At 41.6% G+C, this 21,233-nt stretch overlaps 1 protein-coding gene across 2 annotated transcripts in view; it reads left to right on the forward strand.

The window, feature by feature from the left end:
* The window catches only part of LOC138422011 (chondroitin sulfate proteoglycan 4-like), a 73,215-nt gene that overhangs the window by 26,040 nt on the left and 25,942 nt on the right, over window positions 1-21,233 (forward strand). The window contains exons 6-8 of one of the 2 annotated variants that reach the window (XM_069556551.1): window positions 11,181-11,379; window positions 14,947-15,078; window positions 16,805-16,930. In XM_069556551.1, coding sequence (XP_069412652.1) covers window positions 11,181-11,379; window positions 14,947-15,078; window positions 16,805-16,930 — 457 coding nt within the window. The remainder of the gene's footprint in view (window positions 1-11,180; window positions 11,380-14,946; window positions 15,079-16,804; window positions 16,931-21,233) is intronic. The other variant, XM_069556552.1, reaches the window with a different exon arrangement.

Here is a 21,233-nt window from a genome sequence, read left to right on the forward strand (position 1 = left end):
TAGCGACTGAACAGTCTCTGGGCCTCACCTTCCTCAATAGCAAAGCCATAAGCATGTTGCAGGGTAGGGTGTGTGAGCGTCTCTGTGTGTGTATGCTTTCCTTGATCATCTCGCAGGCCCGCCCAGTTCTAACATCTTGTGGTTTTTATGACAGGAAACATTGTTTGACACTCTCAGGGTAAAGCTACACTTAGATGGATGAAGGGGCTATTGAGCTTCCATTTTCTGTTGGATGGAATCATTCCAGGCTAGACTGGGGGAACCTTTTCTCTGACTGGGAAACATATGAATAGTTTTGGTTTTAAAGTCAGTGTCTAAAATCTGGAGGTGACTAGGTATGACGGTAGGACATATTAACTAGTCATATATACATGTAGAAATAGTTTTGGTAGGATTTGCTTGATTATTTTAAAATGGAAGAAATCTCAAGAATTTGTTTCTTTAGTTGTAGATGGTGGTCATGGGGCTCTATCAGTGAAAATCTTTCCATATCAAGGTGTTTAGGCTTATTTGCCAAAAAAAAAAAAATGATTTTTTTTGTCGTTTAAATTGTGATGATTGTGAATAGAGGCTTTCTAGATTTCACTGATTACCAGTCATCTGGTGCAGAACATATTAATAGTGCCAGGACTCCTTAAGCATGGGTTTGTTGCCTGCTCCGGAAGCCTAGCTGGACCCTGGTCACCCAGCCTTCTAGGCATGCTCCTCGCATAGATGCTTCCCTGATGGCCTTCCCAGCTGAAGGAGCAGTGTGCTGTCCTCTGTCCCTTGACCCTGCTTTATTCTCCTTTGTAGTAAGCGAATATTGATTGTCTCCTCCCATAAACGTAAGCTCCATTGGGAAGGGAATTTGCTCTCCCTTTCCTGTGGTGGCCTCACTGTCTGGCACAGTCCCTGACAAGTAATAAGGGCAATAAATTTTGACTCTCTAAGTGCTCCATGGAGTTTCTGTTGATTGGAGAAGACCTTGATGGTATGTGATAAACAGTGATGAACTGTGGTAGTTTTCTGCAGAGCACTTAAGGGGACAGAGAGCCATGGGGTCAGAGAATGATGACCTTGCAGAGAGCATGGTGAGGGAAGGTCTTATCAAGGAAGGGACATTTGAGCAGAGCCCTGTGTGTCAGGGGTTCCCAAGCCCTCTACAGGTTTGTTGGTTAGCGGTTAGCAAGGACTCATAGAACTCAGCATAGAATCAAATTATGGCTAAGATTTATTTCAGTGAGAGATATGAAGCAAAGTCTGCTCGGGGAAAAGGCACGTGGGGTGAAGTCCAGAGGAAGGGAGGTCAGGCTATAAGAGTCCTCTCTCAGTGAAGTCACACAGGATGCACTCAATTCTTCTGGCAGCAAATTGTGATGATGTGCAGGAAGTGGTGTCTACCAGGGAAGATCATTAGATCCTAAGTACCCAAGATGTTTACTGGGGGCTGGAGCTCAATAAACAGGCGCCCTCTACCTAGTATGTACCAAGTCCCAGATTCCCAGGAGGAAAGCAGGGGCCCAGCACAAATTACATTGTTTGTGCTGTTTAGATACACACTCTTATTATTTTAGGAAAAGGTCTGTATCAGTACAGGAAACTGTTTAATAACGGAGTTTCCAGATGCCAGCCAAGTAGCGATTTGCACACAGGACTCCCTAAGGAAAGGCAGTCTTAAGCCTACTTTTTCTGAATAAAGGCCAGGGTGAGTGGGCTCAGGTAGGGGAGAGAGGAACCATATGAATGTTAGGAGCACAAGCATTCCCAGCAAAGGATTCAGCTGAAGCAAAAGTTGTGAGTCTGTAGCAGGTTTGGAGTGTTTGAGGACGTGAGAAGCTCAGAGTGACCAGAGCAGATGGAGGGAGGAGAGTGGTCCGCCATCAGGTTCCATGGTAAGAGCTGACTGCTGGGTATAAGGACCCCCTATGGTAAACCATGTCATTCCACTAGGCTTCAGAGGAGATGGGGAAGTGGGCCAGCATTTATTGAGCCCCTGCCAGACTCCATTCTAGAAGCATCACATGTGACTTCTCATTCATTGCTCTCATAGTCCTTGATGTAGAATGAGGATTGCAGTAGATCTGGGCGCAGAAAGGTTAAATTGCTTGACCACAGTCATATAGTTAGTAAGAGAGTGAGCTTTAAGCCCAGGTGGTCTCAGCAGAGTCCACTCTGCTATCCACAATGTGAATGATCTGGTTCAGTGTTTTAGAACTCCAGGTTGCAAACTGTTCATAGTCTGTGAAATTAATTGAGTGGAACAGGACCAACATTTTAAAAACAAATTAAATAGAATCAAATAGAACAGGTAGTATCAGAATGCACTGTGTGTAGCAAGGGCAGGATTGTTATATGAAACTTTTGCTTCATTTTAAACACACACACATACAAATACACATATATGTTCTAGGTTGTTGTGTAAAAAGCATCCCTCTCTTTGGGTGTTAAAGAACATTATATGACACTGATCTAGCAAATCTAAATGTGTTGATATAGATAAATCGCTTTTTAAAATTACTCTTCCTGTTCCTAGGAACACCTGACCTTTGACAGGTTGAGTCAAGTCTTAGAAGTTCATTTGTAGAAACTTCTATCTAGCAGGGACCTGGAAGTGGATACTGGAGGGATTTAACAGAGTTAATGCAGCCTGTAACACCCCCCCACCCCACCTCACCACCAGATACTCCTTCATCAGGGTACTTTACCACATGCAAGAAGTCTCTGTGTTCAGGGGAGGAGGCATAGATTGTCACTATCAGCTTTGAAGTCTCCCTGTGAACACTGTCATCATAGGCCTACCTGCCGGTTCAGCCCTGCCCGCCCATTCGCTGCCCATCTGCCTGTACCGTCCAGCAAGAAAGGAGACGGGGATGGTCAGACTAGGTACATTGTCTACAGACATGTCTGATTCACTTTAGGTACTGCTCTACAGCCCAGAGTCATGGTGAGGAGGGCATATACAAAAAAAGGAAGAACATCATAAATTATAAAATTTTAAATATTAGGGAAAAAAGGGTTGTAGACCTGGGTATATAATGACAACCTTCCTTTTCTGATATATATAGTATAATGTGAATGAAATTGGTTTAAAGATTTTAGAAGAAGGAAATCTTGAGCCCTAAAATTTTATGATATAATTATAGTGTCTATTATCAATCTCAGTATAATTTAGATCTGATGAAAAAGAGCCAAGAGGCAGCTTATTTCGAGAGCCTGTGTTGGCAGTTTATGACATCTAAGATATCCTTTACTTTTTGCCCCTAATATTTTTTTTATTGAAGTATGATCTCTCTATCATATCCATGACAGTGTGTAATAGCAATGACAAATGAACACAGAAAACTTCCTGGAAAAACTGTGTGTGTGGAACATATCGCAAAGTGTTCTCCGAAACTGACAACTTTTAATACAATTAAAGAAGTGCCACATGTTAGGCTTGTTAACTTTCTGAAAATTGATATATAAAGTATATGCATTTCATCAAAATAGTAAAGCTCTGGGAGTAGTTTTTCCAACAAAATAATAATTTCCCCAAAGCTATGGTTACTAGTTACTTCTTTCTAGGGAAAATTTCAAATGTAGGGAATTATTTCAGGCAGTGATTTTTCTTTTCCTAGATTTCAGAGCATGGGAAACAGTAATAATAACTATAAATTACATAATCATAAGAAAGGTAGTACTAAAGAATGTTCTAACAGTTGAACAATTTCACTCATCTCCTGTGCTAGTAAGGTCATGCTTAAAATCTTGCATGTTAGGCTTCAGCATTATGTGAACTAAGAACTTCCAGATGTCCAAGCTGGGTTTAGAAAAGATAGAGGAACCAGAGATCAAATTGCCAACATTTGCTGGATCATAGAGAAAGCAAGAATATTCCAGAAAAACATCTACCTCTGTTTAATCAACTACGCTAAAGCCTATGCTTTACGCAAAAGCCTAAGCTTTTGCTTCCCTGGTGGCTCAGAGGTTAAAGCATCTGCCCACAATGCGGGAGACCTGGGTTCGATCCCTGGGTCAGGAAGATGCCCTGGAGAAGGAAATGGCAACCCACTCCAGTATTCTTGCCTGGAGAATCCCGTGGACGGAGGAGCTTGGTGGGCTACAGTCCATGGGTTCGCAAAGAGTCGGACAAGACTGAGCGACTTCACTTTCACTTTCAAAGCCTATGACTGTGTGGATCATAAACTGTGGAAAGCTCTTAGAGAGATGGGAATACCAAGCCATCTTACCTGTCTTCTGAGAAACTTGAATGCAGGTTGAGAAGCAACAGTTAGAACCCTGAATGGAACAACCGATTGGTTCAAGACTAAGAAAGGAGTACAACAAGGGCTGTCTGCTGTCACCCTGTTTGTTTAACCTATACGCTGAGCGCATCATGAGAAACGCTGGGCTGGATGAGTTACAAGCTGGAATCAAGATAGGCGGGAGAAACATCAACAACCTTAGATACACGGATGATACCACTCTAATGGCAGAAAGCGAAGAACTAAAGAGCCTCTTGATGAGGGTCAAGGAGAAGAGTGAAAGAGTTGGCTGAAAACTAAATACTAAAAAATACTAAGATCTTGGCATCTGGCCCCATTCGTGGCAAATAGAAGGGGAAAAGGTGGAAGTAGTGACAGATTTCCTTTTCTTGGGCTCTAAAATCACTGCGGATGTTGACTGCAGCCGTGAAATCAGAAGACGATTGCTTCTTGGCAGGAAAGCTATGACACACCTAGACAGTGTGTTGAAAAGCAGAGACATTGCCGATAAAGATCCATATAGTCAAGGCTGTGGTCTTCCCAGTAATCATGCACGGTTGTGAGAGCTAGACCGTAAAGAAGGCAGAGCTCCAAAGAATTGATGCCTTCAAACTGTGGTGCTAGAGAAGACTCCTGAAAGTCCTGTGGACAGCAAGGAGATCAAACCAGTCAATCTTAAGGGAAATCAACCCTGAATTTTTGTTGGAAGGACTGATGCTGAAGCTGAAGCTCCAGTATTTTGGTCATCTTGTGCGCACAGCTCTGAGCAACAACCTCAACAACAGTCGCTGATGCTTACATTGCACTTACTCTGCTTCTAACATTGTTCTAAGCATTTTGTATTTATTTATTCATCGAATCTGTAACAACTCTCTGGGATGTGGTTTTCATTTTAAGGATGAGGAATCTGGGGCACAGAGAGACTCAGACATTTGCCCATGATCAGAAATGGAAGAGCCCCTAGTAGACAGTAAGTGACAGAGGTGAGGATGTAAGTTTTCACTTGTAACTGTGATGCTCTACTCTCTCTTCCTTCATGGTTATAGGTAAGAAGCCCAAGGACCTGAGGAAGTAGATAGAGTGAGTTTTACTGTTATTTCCATTTTCAAAAAGAGAGAAAGCTTCAGAAATGAAGTGAGTTGCCCAAAATAATCAAGTTAGACAGTGGCAGAGTCTGGGACAAAAACAGTCCTAAAATGAATTAATAAGGCCTCTGTATTATGAAGCATTCTTCAGAGAAAGAACCAATAGGGTGAGTGTGTGTGTGTATTATTTGTTGGTTTATTATAAGGAATTGACTTACGTGATCATGGAGGCTTGCAGGTCCCAAGATCTACGGGCAAGGGGGCAGGCTGCAAATGTGGGAGAACCAATAGTGTGAAGTCAAGGGAAAGTCTCCAGGCCAGAATACTGGAGTGGGTAGCCCTTCCCTTCTCCAAGGGATCTTCCCAACCCAGGATCGAACCCAGGTCTCCCGCATTGCAGGTGGATTCTTTACCAGCTGAGCCACAAGGGAAGCCCAAGAATACTGGAATGGGTAGCCTATCCCTCCTCCAGCAGGTCTTGCCGACCCAGAAATCGAACTGGGGTCTCCTGCATTGCAGGTGGATTTTTTTTACCAACTGAGCTATAAGAGAAGCCCCATGTAAAGGCTTTCCTGGTTCAAACGCAGTCAGGCAGGAAAGAATACTCTTTACTCAGGGAAGGATCAGCCAGTTTGTCCCACTCAGGCCTTCAGCTGATTGGTGAGGCCCTCTCACCTGAGATGGGGCTTCCCTGGTGGCTCAGACAGTAAAGAATCTGCTTGCAATGCAGGAGACCTTGGTTCAATCCCTAGGTTGGGAAGATCTCCTGAAGAAGGGAATGGCTACACACTCCAGTATTCTTGCCTGGAAAATCTCACGGACAGAGGAGCCTGGTGGGCTGTCCAGGGGGTGGCACAGAGTCGGAGGCGACTGAGTGATTAACACACACACACACACACACACACACACGCACGCACACCTAAGAGAGGGAAATCTGTGTTATTCAGCTGATTTAAATGTTAACCTCCTCCAAAAACATCTTCGTAAAAACACCCACAGTAGTATTTGACCAAATATCTGAGTACCCTGTGGCCCAGTCATATTGACATATAAAATTAACCATCAGAGTCTTCAGATTCTCTTGCTGTCTTTGACTTTCAAACAGCATTTTCTCAAGACCTTCAGACCATCCCACATGACCGCTCACTCTCCTCACTTGTCATCGGAGCTTAGAGGAGGTGGCACAGAGACTCATCTACAGCCTGTGTGGGAGAAGATGGCAGGAGGACGGGGTAGAACTGCTGAGGCTCTCAGACTCTGGATGGGAGTGCAGAGGCAGGAATCTGAGCATTCACCACTCAGTCCCAGCATTCCAAGCACACTCCTTTCTCCTGAAGTACTTTAAACAACATTGCTTTGAAGCACATGACCAATCACTGGTGGTACAGGAGGTCATTTCGGCATGACAGACTGGAGTTAGGAATTTGAGTTAGACTGTGTGGGGTGATTCCTTTGCATTTTCCTCTGAAGTACACTCTCCTGAGTACTTTTGTACTCAGGCATGACCAGTGATTTTCGTGCATGCTTGATAAAATGTACTGGTGTCCACAAGGGGGCTTCATTTTTCTATTTTTCACCTTTTGCTTTCAGTGATCCTGTACATTTTGTTTTGTTGTTGTTGTTTATACCAAAAATAGAACTATTTGCTTGTTTCTGATAAGCACTTGCCATCACTGTAAAGATCTCTGAGAGCTATGGACCGTGGAGCAATGAGGGCCGCAAAGTCCGAAACGGTGACTTGGAGGCCTGGAGGCCTGGAAGGATCAAAGAGTGGGATAGTCCATTCACAGATATTTCACATCCCTCCTGAAACTCCAAACAAAGGCCTGGGTTTTTAAATATTTGGATCATAATCTGGATATATTGGATCATTTTTCTAAATCCCACGTCCTGTTTAAATTAAAAGTGAATTAAAAAAATACATCATTTCAGGTTCAAGTGTTAATTTTTTCAGATATTTATCCCTTAAGCCGTTTTTTATTGGGCTTTGGATCACACTGAAATCTGAATTCAAGTTTGGAGTCTTTGTTTTCTTGTCCCTGCCCATTTGAAGTTTCTGTTACCGAAGACTAGGCATTAAATCCGGTCTCATCAAAAGCAATGGGACTTTTAACTGAAGTAAATTTTGTTTGAGTGGAAATGGAGAACTGAGGTTACTAGCTCTTGTTTTGAGTGGCAGATTTTACATTGGTTTTGGAAGATGATATATTCTAGAGGCAAGAGGGGCAAAAACGGTGTTTCACAGAATAGTAACTACAGTGGAAAACATGCTTCATGCAGCTTTTGTGTGCACCACTGGAAAAAATGAGTATCTGCGAGTCACAGGAAGAGAAATGGCAGTATGTTTCCAAATCAAGTTCCTGAAGAAATGAAGATAAGATTCATATATGGATTTTAAAATGTAAAAAGGGCAAAACTAGGATGATTGGGCTTAGAATTTAGTTAGGCAGTCCAACTTGTATATTTTATAGAAACTGTAGCCTTTTCATGGATTAACTGAAAGCCAAAACTTACAATTTGACATTAGGTTGATTAGTATTTCTGGTAGCTATTAAAATTGATGTGCTTAGAGTTTAGGGCTGAAAAATCCTGTGTGGGCATATTCCAAATACCAAGACATAGGAGCATCCATTGGCAACACAAACATTAAACAGACAAACTACGCATCCCAAATTATGGAGGAATGCTGTGGGATGAAGCAAATGTGCGGTGCGTATCGTAGAACAGCCAATTCATGGTTATGAAAGGGGAAAGAGATGGGGGAGGGGTAAATCAGAGTATGGGATTAACAGATACAAACTACTATACGTATAATAGATAACAAGGATTTACTGCATAGCACAGGGAACTATATTCAATATCTTATAATAAGCTATAGTGGGAAATAATCTGAAAAAATACATACATATATATAACTGAATCACATTGCTGTATACCAGGAAGTAACACATTATTATAAATCACCTACACTCCAATATTCTTTTTAAATTTTTGTGTGTCGGGGGCGGGTGGGGGATTTTTTTTGTGGCCCACGGGCTTAGTAGTTGCGGCATGCAGACTTGCATGTTGACTCGTGACGTGTGGGATCAGTTCTCCAACCAGGGATCAAACCCTATGTTGGAAGGTGATTAACCACTGGAACACCAGTTAAGTCCCTATACTCCAATTTTTTTTTAAGTTAAAAAATAAAAAAGAATAGCGTCAAGAGTGATATTACATTCTAGGTGACTTTTAAGTAATATTAAAAAATCACATCCATTCTCAGAGCCAAATCTGATGAAGAAAGATGAGTAACATAAAAATAATATTTATTGGATAGTTACTCTGTGCCAGGTAAAACTTGTTCTCAGTACTTTACAGTGCTTTATATCACTCATTATACAAAATAATTCTATTATTCCTACTTCACTAAAGAGGAAATTGAGGCACAGAGAAATTGAGAAATGTGCCCAAAGTTTCATAGCTAAAGTGGCATATCATTTCTGGTAGAAAAATGTAGAAATCCTATGTAGTTTCTGATCGCCCTTTCTCAAATTCTGTTTAGTCATAGTTAATTTCACAAACTGCATTTTCTACTGAAGAGAACAGCCCATTAGACCAGAGCAATTACCTCCTAAATAGTTTAGGACAGAATTTTTAAAGAGTTGGTAACAAGTGTAGAAGAGGATAAGGTTCTTGTCAGAGAGCAGAGAATGACACATAAGTTTGGAAATATGCACAGTATTTTTGTGGGATGACTTTATAAATACAGAGAGAAATGTGAAAATCTATTTAGTGATAAAGCCGCCGCCTTTAGTGTTGGTGAAATATCACATGACCGTAGGACTAGAGAAACCCCAAGCAGCATGATTCCATGAGATGTGATGTGATGTCTCAGCAAGCACTTAAAACTCAGTGGCCCTAGTGGTAAAGGACCCACCCGCCAGTGCAGGAGACATAAGAGACACGGGTTCAATCCCTGGGTTGGGAAGATCCCCTGGAGGAGGAAATGGCAACCCATTCCGGTGTTCTTGCCTGGAGAGTCCCATGGACAGAGGAGCATGGCAGGCTACAGTCCATGGGGTCGCAAAGAGTTGGACACGACTGAAGTGACTTTTGGGGCTTTGGGGGTTTCAAAACTGAACTCCTTCTCTTACTGCCCAGATCCGCACCTCCCGCACCTACCCTCATTCCGGTTGATGGTGATTTGGTCCTTCTAGTTGCTGAGACCCAAACCAGGTCCTTTTCACTGTCTTCCTTCTTCTGCACCTCACCACACCTAGCTCGTTAGAAACTGTCGACAGACCCAGAATTTCCCCACTTCTTCCCTCCTTTCCAGTGTCCCCCACTCTCTTCTCTCTGCAGGATTATAGCAGTCGTCTCCTAACTGTTGTCCTGATTTTATCCTTGGCCTCCCACACTCTGTCCTTGACACAAGGCCACAGGGATCTGTTACCACTAAGCTGGCCCAGGTTACGGCTCACCTAAAGCCCCATGGTAATTCCTGGTTGCACTCAAGTGAAGCCCAGGCAGCCTTCAGGAGCCTGCAGGATTTGACCTTGGAGGCCGTGTCCATGTGCCTCCTTCTGCTCTTCAGCTTGCTAGTTCTGGTCCCGCTGCACTGGCCTCTTTGCTGCTCCGCAGACGGCCGAGGCTCGCTCGCACGGTAGGGCTGTGCGCTCTTGGTTGTTCTTCCCCACGTGTCCTCATGGATCCTCCCTCACCTCCTTCCAGTTTTCCTCAGATAAGCCTCCTATTTAACATCTGAGCATCTCATTTTGCTTCATTTAAAATTTTTTCACAGTGCCTGTGACTCTCTAACAGACGGTGTCATTTATTTTTTCATTATTCCTATCATTTCTTCCCTGTATCCCTTTATCCCCTGCTGCTGGAATGTATGCTTCATGAGGACCAGACTCTGTTTTGTATACTAATGTACTGCAAGCACCAGAACATTGCCTGGGGTGTAGCAGGTGCTCAAAAAAGGATGACTTGTTGAATAATGTAAATAGATTTTAAAATACAATTGGAAAAATAGAGACTGTTACTCAGAAACAACTGTAGTAAGCACTCACCTGGGCTTCCTAGATGGCTCAAGTGGGAAAGAACCTGCCTGCCAATGCAGGAGATGCAGGCAGGAGACTTGGGTTTGATGCCTGGGTTGGGAAGATCCCCTGGAGAAGAAAGTGGAAACCCACTCCAGTGTTCTTGCCTGGAAAATCCTATGAACAGGGGAGCCTGGCAGGCTATAGTCCATGGGGTCCTGTAGAGTTGAACACAACCAAGCAACAGCACACACACACAAGCATAGTAAACATGGCAAGGCCATGGGGACTAGGTATTTGTTTCCCTGCAAGATGGATAGGATAAAGGAGAATTAAAAAATAAAAAATGTACTGTTTATGTTCTGCCCTCAAATATTTAAAAGCTGATTAAATCATTTGCTTCTTGAAGTAATGAATAGAAACCCTTAAGTCAACCCTATGGGGTAGTTTCTGTGATTATTTGAGATTCCATATGGAGTGCTTAGCATATACCAGCCACACAGACAGTACTTAGTAACCATCAATTTTATTGCTTTTGTACTTTACGCAAATGCATATGCAGCTTAAATAATTAGTTCTGAATAAATAACAATGAATCCTGTTTTTTTATTGAAATCTCATAAATTAAATAAACACTACAACATGCTCTGCATTTCATCTGGCATTTAATTATATGTCTGTTTTGAATTAAGACTCATCATGCTTTAAAAACTTGAGTGAGTTGCTCTAGTTTTTTTTTCTTTTAAGTCTTTGTGCAAGGGGCCGGTGTCTCATAGCTATTCAATTTACTGGTGTTATGTGATTGGAATTTGTCCTCACAAGATCTGTGATTCTTTCTTTTTAAGGTGTGGGTGAATTCTGTCACTGAGATTACCCGTGATGAACTCTGTGCAGTGGATAGGGACTCCTCCCCACAGGACCTGGCCTACTTGGTCTCTCCACCCAGCAATGGACATTTGGCTCTCAAGTCCATTCCTGGCCGTAGCATCCAGAACTTCACCCAGGCTCAGATCAACGAGGGCCAGCTAGTGTTTGTACACACCGGTAGGTAACTGAGAAAAGCAATGTGAAACTAAAATGTGTTTCAGTCAAAGGTTAACATGTAGTCAAACCTAATAGCTGCAGATGGAAAACCACAAGCCATCTAAAACCCTTGCAGACTGTATAGTTTTTTTTAAAAAGTGACACATTTTGGTAAGGCCAGTACATTTAAGCTTACATTTGAGTAAGGCCAATAATAGCAAACATCAGAGGGTACCTGTAACTCATACTTGGCTTACTCACATTGTTATGTGAGGTGAAATATGTACATTTCAGATTCTTTTTCTTTATGGGTTATTGCAAGATATTGAATACAGTTCCCTATGCCGTATAGTAAGTCCTTATTGTTTATCCATTAGATATAAAAAAGGTAAATGCAAGCTTCTCAGAGATCTTTTTCCTGACCGCCCACTGAAATCACATCTCTTCCATTTATCTCTATCCCTTATTCTGGCTACTTTACGTTGTAGTATAGACTGATTTGTTCACTTGTGTGTGGTCTGTCTTCCCCACTAGAGTATAAGGGCTAGAAGAATAGGATCTTTCTTTTGTTCGCTCTTACATTCTCAGCACCTAAGAACAGTGACTGGAACATAGTAGGGACTTAATAAAAATTAGTTGTAAGAATGAAATCCTATTGATACCTATTATGTACCAGGTAATGTTCCAAATGCTAGGAATACAACAAATGCATTTGTTAAATGAATAACTACAAGGATGAATGAATGGATATAACTGTAAATCTAAGAGACCCTGATATTAAAAGGCTTTGTTTTCTTCCCTCTGGTCATCAGTAAATCAATAAGTCACATCACCACTGTACATCTGCAGGAGGGGTGATCTAGCTGGCCTGTTTCCTGGCTGCCCTTGACAGTGGTCAGAGAGGGCAAGCTGCCCATTCTCAGCCACAGGAGGAAGTGGGAGGAGGAGGAGTGTGAGCCTGGGGTGCATGATGGGAAAGCTAAAAGCTGTATCTTTCCAGCCACTTTTAATTACCTTCTTTGAAAATATGATAAAGAAAACAAAGATTAAAATCTGCTAAATTCAGAGGTAGTAATTTCCTGATTATCTCTGCAGTTAAGTACAAAGAATTCCCAGATAACCCGAAAAGCATTTACTATGTGACTGCTCTTATCTAGTGGTTCCAAACCTGTAGCCCGGGGACCTGTTGGGGGTTAGTTTTACTGCAATAAAATCTAAAATCATAAATCTACCCACATGTGTACCAAAGCGTTGTTTCTAGACTGAATGATCTTTTCCACATGTGTTTTATTTTTTAATTGTATGCAGTTGTTCTCATTAATAAAGTAAAATTCATTTAAAGGGGCATTGAATTGATAGGATGTTTCTGCCAATTATGTGTGGTTTTGGTTACTAGATACTAAAAATCCAGGTATTATTAGGCAAGGGCCTAGAAGTTTTTTATCTCTATGAAAGGATTATCATATGTTCGAAATAGTGAGAACTGCTTTAGAGACTTGCACAGAGAGAGTTTCTAAGACTAAGCAGTGTGCAGTGGTAAGGAGTTACTGATTGTCTGGCATGTGCTAGGCACTGCAGGAGATACAGTGACAGGACCCATTTCATTTAATCTGCAGAAGTTTTCTGAGTGATTGGGAGTAAACGGTCTCATTATAGAGATGAAGAAACTGAGGCCCAGAAAGATAGAACTGGTCTGATTCTAAAGCTGGGCTTTCTCTAATAGTTGCCACCCATAGAAGGGCAGAGTAGTTTGAAGAGCTGAAGTTACTGTTTGCAGTGAAGGATTGAAATATAAATTAGCTCTTTGGATTGATTTGTTTGTCAACTACCAGGTCAATATTTGCTTTTGGCAAATGGAGAAAATAATTTCTCTTAAAAAAGCAAAAAGGAGAGTTAAAGTCAAGCTCTCTTGAGAGTCAATCCATCACATTTTCTAAATGGACCTAGAGGCAGTAATAGCCTTCAAAGTGGCAGGAGCCCAGCTGCAGATGAGCCTCTTGCTAAAACCAGCTGGTTCTCCCTGCTACATCTGTCCCTCAGCAGCCCCAGACAAAGGCTTAGGTTTAATTAGTCTCTCTTAGCATTTATATCTGCAAAGTGCTCCGCCATTAATCTAATTCATTTTTCCACATAACAGCCTAAGTAGGTCGATACAGCCAAGAAGTGGGGGGATAAATGATTTCAGGTTGCCCTTCTGAAAGTACTGTCAGGTCAGGAGAGTCTAAGGTTATGCAATAAAATCCACAGGTCACTTTCATGTTTCCCTCCCTCTGTCTCTTTGGTCATAATTTGTGTGATAGTCAGTGTACCTAGTACACTGTTCTAGTATTCGTTTTGCTATAAATCCTTTGGATTCCATTTCCATTTTGTTTCTGAATTCATAATAGCAGAAAACATTTTCTCCATAGTTTCACATTTAATTAAATACAACTTTCAAAGTGCTATTTCTAGTAAAAAGGAGCAAACAAACAAAAATAATATTTGGCTGTGCGCCTCTATTCTAAATTAAACAGACCCAGAATTCTCTTCCTCTGTTTTTTTTTAAATATGGTGACTCCAGTATATTGGGGAAAAAAATGTTTAAAGGCTGTAACCTTTTATTTTAAGGAGTTAGAACTCTCTGGGTTTGCTTAAATAACAGAGACTTAAGAGAAGGTTAAGTCATTAACCAGCCTTTTATTAAATCATGTTATTAAGGGAGTACTTGTAGGCAATTGCAGATCCTGATCATGCCTCCTTTGTTCCTTGTCGCATGTCCCTGAGGGCAACGAGGAGGGCATTTCTACCTATTACATGATGCAGAGACCTGTGGGCTGCACATTCACTGCTGGATGAACAATTTCAAAAGGCGAGGGGACTGTGGTCGTCATGCTCTCTGCGTGATGATCTTGCCTGGTGCTTTGGGAGTCAGACTGGTAAAGCACTCGGGGAAACAGGATCAGTAGGGGCCCAGCCCAACTTCTGTTTCACACATAAGTTAATTTATAACTTTGTTGATGTCACTGATCCCTTGACAGAAGTATGAGAGTAGAATTGTTTTCTTGCAGAAATTTAACAAAACTGGGGCTGAGTCTTTCTCCACTTTGCTCTTTCCCCTCTTAGCAGGAAACAGAGATAGATGAATAATGGGAAAGTATTTGGGGGGGGGAGGGGCTGTGTTATTTAATTCCCTCTAGTTTTGATTTTCATTATCATCAAGTGTTATCAATAGTTCAGAAACTGCTAAGGGATGCATGTGTGTGCAGCATCCTTGTATTACTTTTATTGGTATAAATTGACTCCAAGATAATAAAATACAGGTAATGAACATGTCTTAAATTTTTAAAAAAATTTCTTGGAGGTGATATCTTTGCTTTCTTTTATTACTTTCAGGAGAGGATGAGGTGGGAATATGCATTGTAGACCTTTTGGTATTCTTTTCATTTCGTGTTTTGACAGTATTTGATTTGGTGAGCTTGGTTACCATATTAACTAACTCTCAAATTGATAGGAGTAGCTTTGCAGGGAGATCAGGTGGGAGAGAAGGTGAAAGTGGGTGGCTTTTGCAAAATGACCAGACTGATCAGAGTGTAATTTCTTCTCTTGAAGGAGCAATGTCAGGAGGCTTTAATTTTCAGGTTACTGATGGTTTGAACTTTGCACCACGACAAATTTTTAGCATCACAGCTCGAGCTCTGATCATTAGCTTGGAAGTAAACAGAGGACTGAGCATCTTCCCAGGTAAGATTTTAACTTCATTGAGTGTTTGGGTTTAAGTGTTTTTCAATTAATAAATTGAAATATAACTTAATATAATATCTTTCTAAATACAGAAAGTTCTACCTGCATAGTATAAAGTATTATCTTTTACTATAGAGTGACTTCAACAACAGTTACAAAGTCCTAAAAAGGATTGTGTCTTTGCAGGAATTTAACAGAAGTAAGACTGGGTATCCCCCACCCCTATCCCTCCTCTTTCCTGTTCCTCAGAAGAGGGCATGCTGGTGATGGGCAGTGGGGGAAGGAATCTTTGTAGTCCATGTACACTGTTTTCCTGCACTAGCCTTAGGGTCCTTAAAGAAGCAGGAGAGCTTCTATCATGACTACCTGGATCTTGGGGTTTTCTGGTTTTGAATATAAAAAACCTTGTGTATCAGGGGACCAGCAGTTCTTGCTTTGAGGCCCTACAGCCTTTGAACTGGTTTTTGCCAAGCATTTCAGCCTGGCTGAGATGGAGAGATATAAGTGAGCATCTCTGACTCAAAACCCTCACTGCAAGGATAGAACAAGGTTTTACCCAATGGCAAGGGAAATAAAAGAGGAAGAAAAAATTTTTAAACTTGTTATTTCTTTCCAAAAGCACTGAGGTAGATTGCACAGAAAATAATAAAATTTTACATTACAGTTTAAAAAAACCCTGTGTATTATAACTTGTTTAACTGATATACATTATCAGTAATGCTGCAGTCCAGTGGATTGCAAAGAGTCAGACGTGAATTGGCGACTGAACAACAACAGCAATGTTATCAGTAAAATATAGACATTGATCATTTTAATAATATGGTCACTCCATGGTTACTCTAGCCAGTCATTCTCAACCACTGCAAAGCTTTAAAAAATACCAGTGTCTCAGCCTCACCAACTGAATGGGACTCTTTGGACTAGGTACTGGCCACCATTTTGTTTTAAGTTTCAGGTGGTCCTGAAGTACAACCAGGACTGAGATGATGGGGCTAGTGGTGTACTAGTCTTTTAATCCTTATATCTGTGTGAAATAGGTGGTATATTCACAGCAAGTTGGCAGAATTTGTGGCTTAAAGAAATGATATAACTTGATTGTGCAACCAGGAAATAGACAAAGCTTACATACCTCTAAATAAACCTAGAGAAAAATCACTGTTCATAACTTAAAAAAAAAAAAAAACAAGAATTTTAAGGAAAATTTTTGAAAATTTTAGGTGCCTTAAGCCTTTGAGCTCACAAAAAGAATCTTTATCAAAATTTAACTGAAGATATGTTAACCTGGATTCTTCTCTTCTAAAACCTTTTTATAGTCCATAATTTTTCTCTGAAAAGTGCAATGCTTCTATCATTTTTCAAGGCAATTAGAGTGCCATTTGTTGTTTAAAAAAATAAGCAAACTACTACACCCTAATATTTTGGAAAAAAAATACAGCCATCTATTAAAAAGAGGGTCTAAACTTAGAATAAATCTTGTTGCTGCAAAAGATTAAATACCTTTCATCTATTCTGGCTAAACTCTGGTTTGTGATTGAAGACAGATTCAAGGGGAGTTATAGCCACTACAGCTTAGAAAGTTTCGAGTTTCTGGCACCTGTTTTACTGAATATTAATTTAGCAAGAAAAACATGTTAAAGTATCTCTTGTCACCCTTATGGAACTCTGCAAAACATAGAGTAACCATGGACACAGCCCTGAGTAACCCTCCCCTTTCCCTTTCCGACAGGCACTGCACCTGCTCTACTCTGGCCTCCCAGCATCCTGTATCTAAGAACCCTCCACCAGAACTTGTACATTATCCTCAGATCCCGAAGTGAGCTGTTTCTTTTTCCAGCTCCCCCTAGCCTGTTAGGTCTGTTATTCTTGGTTCTCTGTCATTCTCTATCCCCAGCCCATGACTTATATCCAACTCCAGCCCCTGGTCAGTAAGAAGGAAGATGAATTTTCGTGTACATTTCCATCAGTTGATTCTTACATTTGATCTGAGCTTGGGTGGGTGTGGAATGAGAATGAGGGAGTCATAGATTTTAGAGATGGGATGGACATTATGGGTCCCTTGGTCCAGTTGTTCTTGGCATTCTTCTTACCCTAATGTCCCCAAGTAGCAGTGACCCCTCTGTTCTGCATCAGAATTCCTGGATGTGGGCTGTGATTCTGAAGACCACATGGCCTCATCCTCTCTCCAGAGGCATAGTTGAGTCTTGCTCAGCCTGGCTCTGCCGCAGCCTCCCGAGGATATTGGTCCCTGATGCTGTGTAATGCTACAGGGGTGATGATGACAGATGCCTGACTCATCTTCCCTTGGGACCCGCCTCCACCATATCAGATCCTGCTGGGAGCAGGCCTTGAGTGACCTCTGCCTCCTTCATCTATTAGCTAGCCCTTTGGCAGGGGAAGGAGATAGGGGGACTCTCTGTGTCCCACCTCTGGTTTGGCTCCAGGTGTCAGCTGTCAGCTACTGTAGCTCTTATCAGACTCAAGTTGACCTATGTGTCCTGAAATATTGGAGACAGTTTATTCCTTTTTATAGAGCTATGGACTTCATAGAACTATAATAGGAGAAAATCTATTTCTATTATAGGATGGTATCAATAGATACTATTGACATCTGGGTTTTTATAGTGTTTTGTATCTTTTTAATCTACTGAACTGGGTTGTTATAAAGATTTAAACAAAATAATGTGTTTAAAAGCAAGTTTTGATCGTCTTTATTTGGCACATAAGTAACTGAGATGTGGGCGGGTTCAAAGTCAGGTGACTGATAGGAATCGTAAGCCTCGAGACCAAGGGCTGACACAACCCCCAAACCGTGTGCTCGGATCACAGTATCTGTTCTTTCTGTATGTGCCTCTGTTCCAGGACTGCCTCTATGTTAGAATATCAGCTCCCTTAGAATAAGACCATCATGGTGGCTGCTTAGTCTGTCTCCATCTTAATGTTATTGATGGATTGATACACACAACCAGAAGTGGTGCAGAGCAATTTAATAAGCAGCAGTGCTTATGTGGAAATTTTGTGTGTTTTACTTTCTCAGATTATTAAAATATTATATAGCCCAGCATTAGTCAATTTTTTTTTTCAATCATTCCCACTGAGCTCATACCAATTGGCTTTTCATCATCAGCCCAGCAGACTTGGGCCATGCTGTTCTGCCTCCTTTGTATACTGCCTTAAAAAGAGGCCCTGGCTTGAAACTTGTGAGAATTTGTAGGGTAAGCCAAAATAATTATAAAAATACTTACTGAGTGAATGTTTGAAGGTTAGTTATAATTTGTGTTGTTGTTACTGTTTAGTTGCTAAGTCATATCTGACTATTTTGTGACCCCATGGACTGTAGCCTGCCAGGCTTCTCTGTCCATGAGATTCTCCGGGCAAGAATACTGGAGTGGGTTGCCATTTCCTTCTCCAAGGATCTTCCTGACCCAGGGATCAAACCAGCATCTTCTGCATTGCAGGCGGATTTTTTACCACTGAATCACCTGGAAAGCCCGGTTATAATTTGTATACCCTGCCAAATTTGAAAAGTCAATCTTTAACTCAATTATTTTAAAGTAGGAAGAGCTGTAGTTCTAAACAGACTTTTTGGTTGTCAACTAAGAGAAAGTAAATTTAATGTATATTTTCATTATTATTTTGTATATAAGTATCAATTCAGTTCAGTTCAGTTCAGTTTCTCAGTCGTGTTCGACTCTCTGCGACCCCATGAATCACAGCATGCCAAATACACGTATATATATATGTGTGTGTATACTTATACATATATTCTATTTCTTTCAGGAAAATTTGTTCCCCAGAAAGGAATTTTGTAACCAATTTTTCACCTTGAATGCCACCACTGAATGTGTTTATATTTAGTTATAGCATGTTGGAACATTCTGTGGCCTTAGGTCCTAGTCTTTCTGTGTATCAGAGCTGTACCTGGCTCTTTTACGAAGAGTGTAGAGGTGGGGGACCTTGAGAGTTTTGTCAAACTGGTCTGGAATATAAGCTTGCACAGACCTAGAGTTAAATAACTGAGCAGTGAAGGATATTCATAGCAAACTGTGTGTCTTCAGTCCCCTTGGGGTTTGGTTATGCTATGGAGGGGATCATGTCTCACCAATGGGCCATCTGTCCTGCATGATGGGAATTGAGGGAGAGAAGAAAGCAGATGGAAGTCACAGCATGTTGCTAAAGGGTTTGGAGCAGAGATTTATAAAGTCTTTTAGTCAGATGGTCTTGAAACACTGAATTGAATATTGTAAGACTTAGCGGGAAATAACCAAGAACTTTAAGAAAAGACTGTCAATCCTCAAGGGAAAAATTAAAGACTTACTCATTGGGGAAATAAGAGACTTATACTCAGGAGTATAGTAATCATGCAAAATATATTATCCTAAGTGTCCAGTGAGGGTGCAGCCTGGGTGAGCTCCTTGAGTTTGGGGGAGGAAAATTTCCCATAGGCAACAATGGGGAGGGAGATCTTGTTGGCCAGATGGGTCTGAAGCTGCCCCTGCAGAGTGAGCAGCATTGTGATGGTGGGAACAGAGAGGGGAGAGGTTACCAGTGAGGACAGCATGATGCTGAAGCAAAGCCCAGGGAGGAGGCAGGCTGTGTCTGGAAGGTGGAGAGCTGCCTGTATCAGATTTCCTGAATCATTCATCACATTTCCTAACTCAGGGGTCATTTTAACTGAGCTCAAAGTATTGGATTGGCAAAAAGTTCATTTTGGTTGTAGCATCTTATAGAAAAACCGAAATGAACATTTTGGCCAACTGAATAGTATGATATAGGCAATATAGTGAGTGCCAGCTTTCTAATAATACTGACTTCAGAGTCAGTGAGATCTACGTTTGGCCATTAGGCAAGTTGCTTAACCTTATCATCCCTTCTTAGCGAGGAGGAAAGAAAATACATACATCTTAGGAGTTATCATGACATCTAAATGAAAAGGCAGGACTGGGTCTGTGCTGTTTCCTGGTATATCTCCATTCCTCATTAGAGGGCTTGTCACGTACAAGGCACCTGATAATGTCTGTTGAAGGAATGCGCAAGACCTCCTAGCCCAGTGGCCATGAAACTCTTGCTGCTATGGTGGTGGTTGTTTTTCACGAAGCAAACATAATAGGATATGAGTATGTTTGAGAATTGCTGTACTTAAAAGAAGGGTAAGAAGATATCTTTACTCAAAGACTTAGAGTCTTCAGCGTGCCAACTTGCTTTTGAAATCGCCGTGAGGTACATATAGAGTGGGAGCTTGCCAAACAGATATGGTTACAGTGCCCTTTTATTACCACACTCCTGGTAGGGCAGTTCTTCTATAGAATATACCTTTGCTGCTGCTGCTGCTGCTAAGTCGCTCCAGTCGTGTCCAACTCTGTGCAACCCCATAGACGGCAGCCCACCAGGCTCCCCTGCCCCTGGGATTCTCCAGCAAGAACGCTGGAGTGGGTTGCCATTTTCTTCTCCAGTACAACTGTAGGTGGGACTTAAGTGAAATCTTTCCCAAATTCAGTGCTTGAAGCTAACTGATGAAAATATCAATGCTTGGATGAAAGAAGGTGGGGTTGGGGGGAAGTGATGTTTGGCTCTTGGTGAATTGGGCTGCATGGTCAGAGATGCTTATCAGGCATTTGCAGCAGGGAGCCAGCTAGTCTTGCTGACTGAGCATGCTCTGGGTGACTGCTGACTAGGAACTGGACACCCTCCTGGGTTAGGAAGCTGGACAAGGGAATGAGGGATTAATATACCCTGGCTGAGCGAGAAGTACTATTGACCTAGGGCATCTCTGGTGGGCCCTCTACCCAAAAAGACTTTTGGAAATTGACCTCTCTGATGGTCCAGAGGCTAAGACTCTGCCCTTCCAGTGCAGGAGGCTCAGGTTCAATCCCTGGTCGGGGAACTAGATGCCACATGCTTCAACTAAAGATAAATAAAATGATTTTTTTAAAGAACCCACCCACTAACGCCCCCTTCACCTGCCAAAGATAATCCTTGAGGTGAAGGAATAAATGAAAAGATTTCATTAAGGAAATAATTAAGAAAGCACAGTGTTAAAAGTTCCAATGAAAAATTGAGGATGAGAAGAAGCTGGATGTTGGGGTGCCCAGAGACTGCACACAAGAGATATAATCCACCTGACAGGAGGGGGGACCCTCGCTCGACAGGTAACAGAG

The sequence above is a fragment of the Ovis canadensis genome, chromosome 16 (genome assembly GCF_042477335.2).
Source record: "Ovis canadensis isolate MfBH-ARS-UI-01 breed Bighorn chromosome 16, ARS-UI_OviCan_v2, whole genome shotgun sequence".
NCBI lineage: Eukaryota > Metazoa > Chordata > Mammalia > Artiodactyla > Bovidae > Ovis > Ovis canadensis.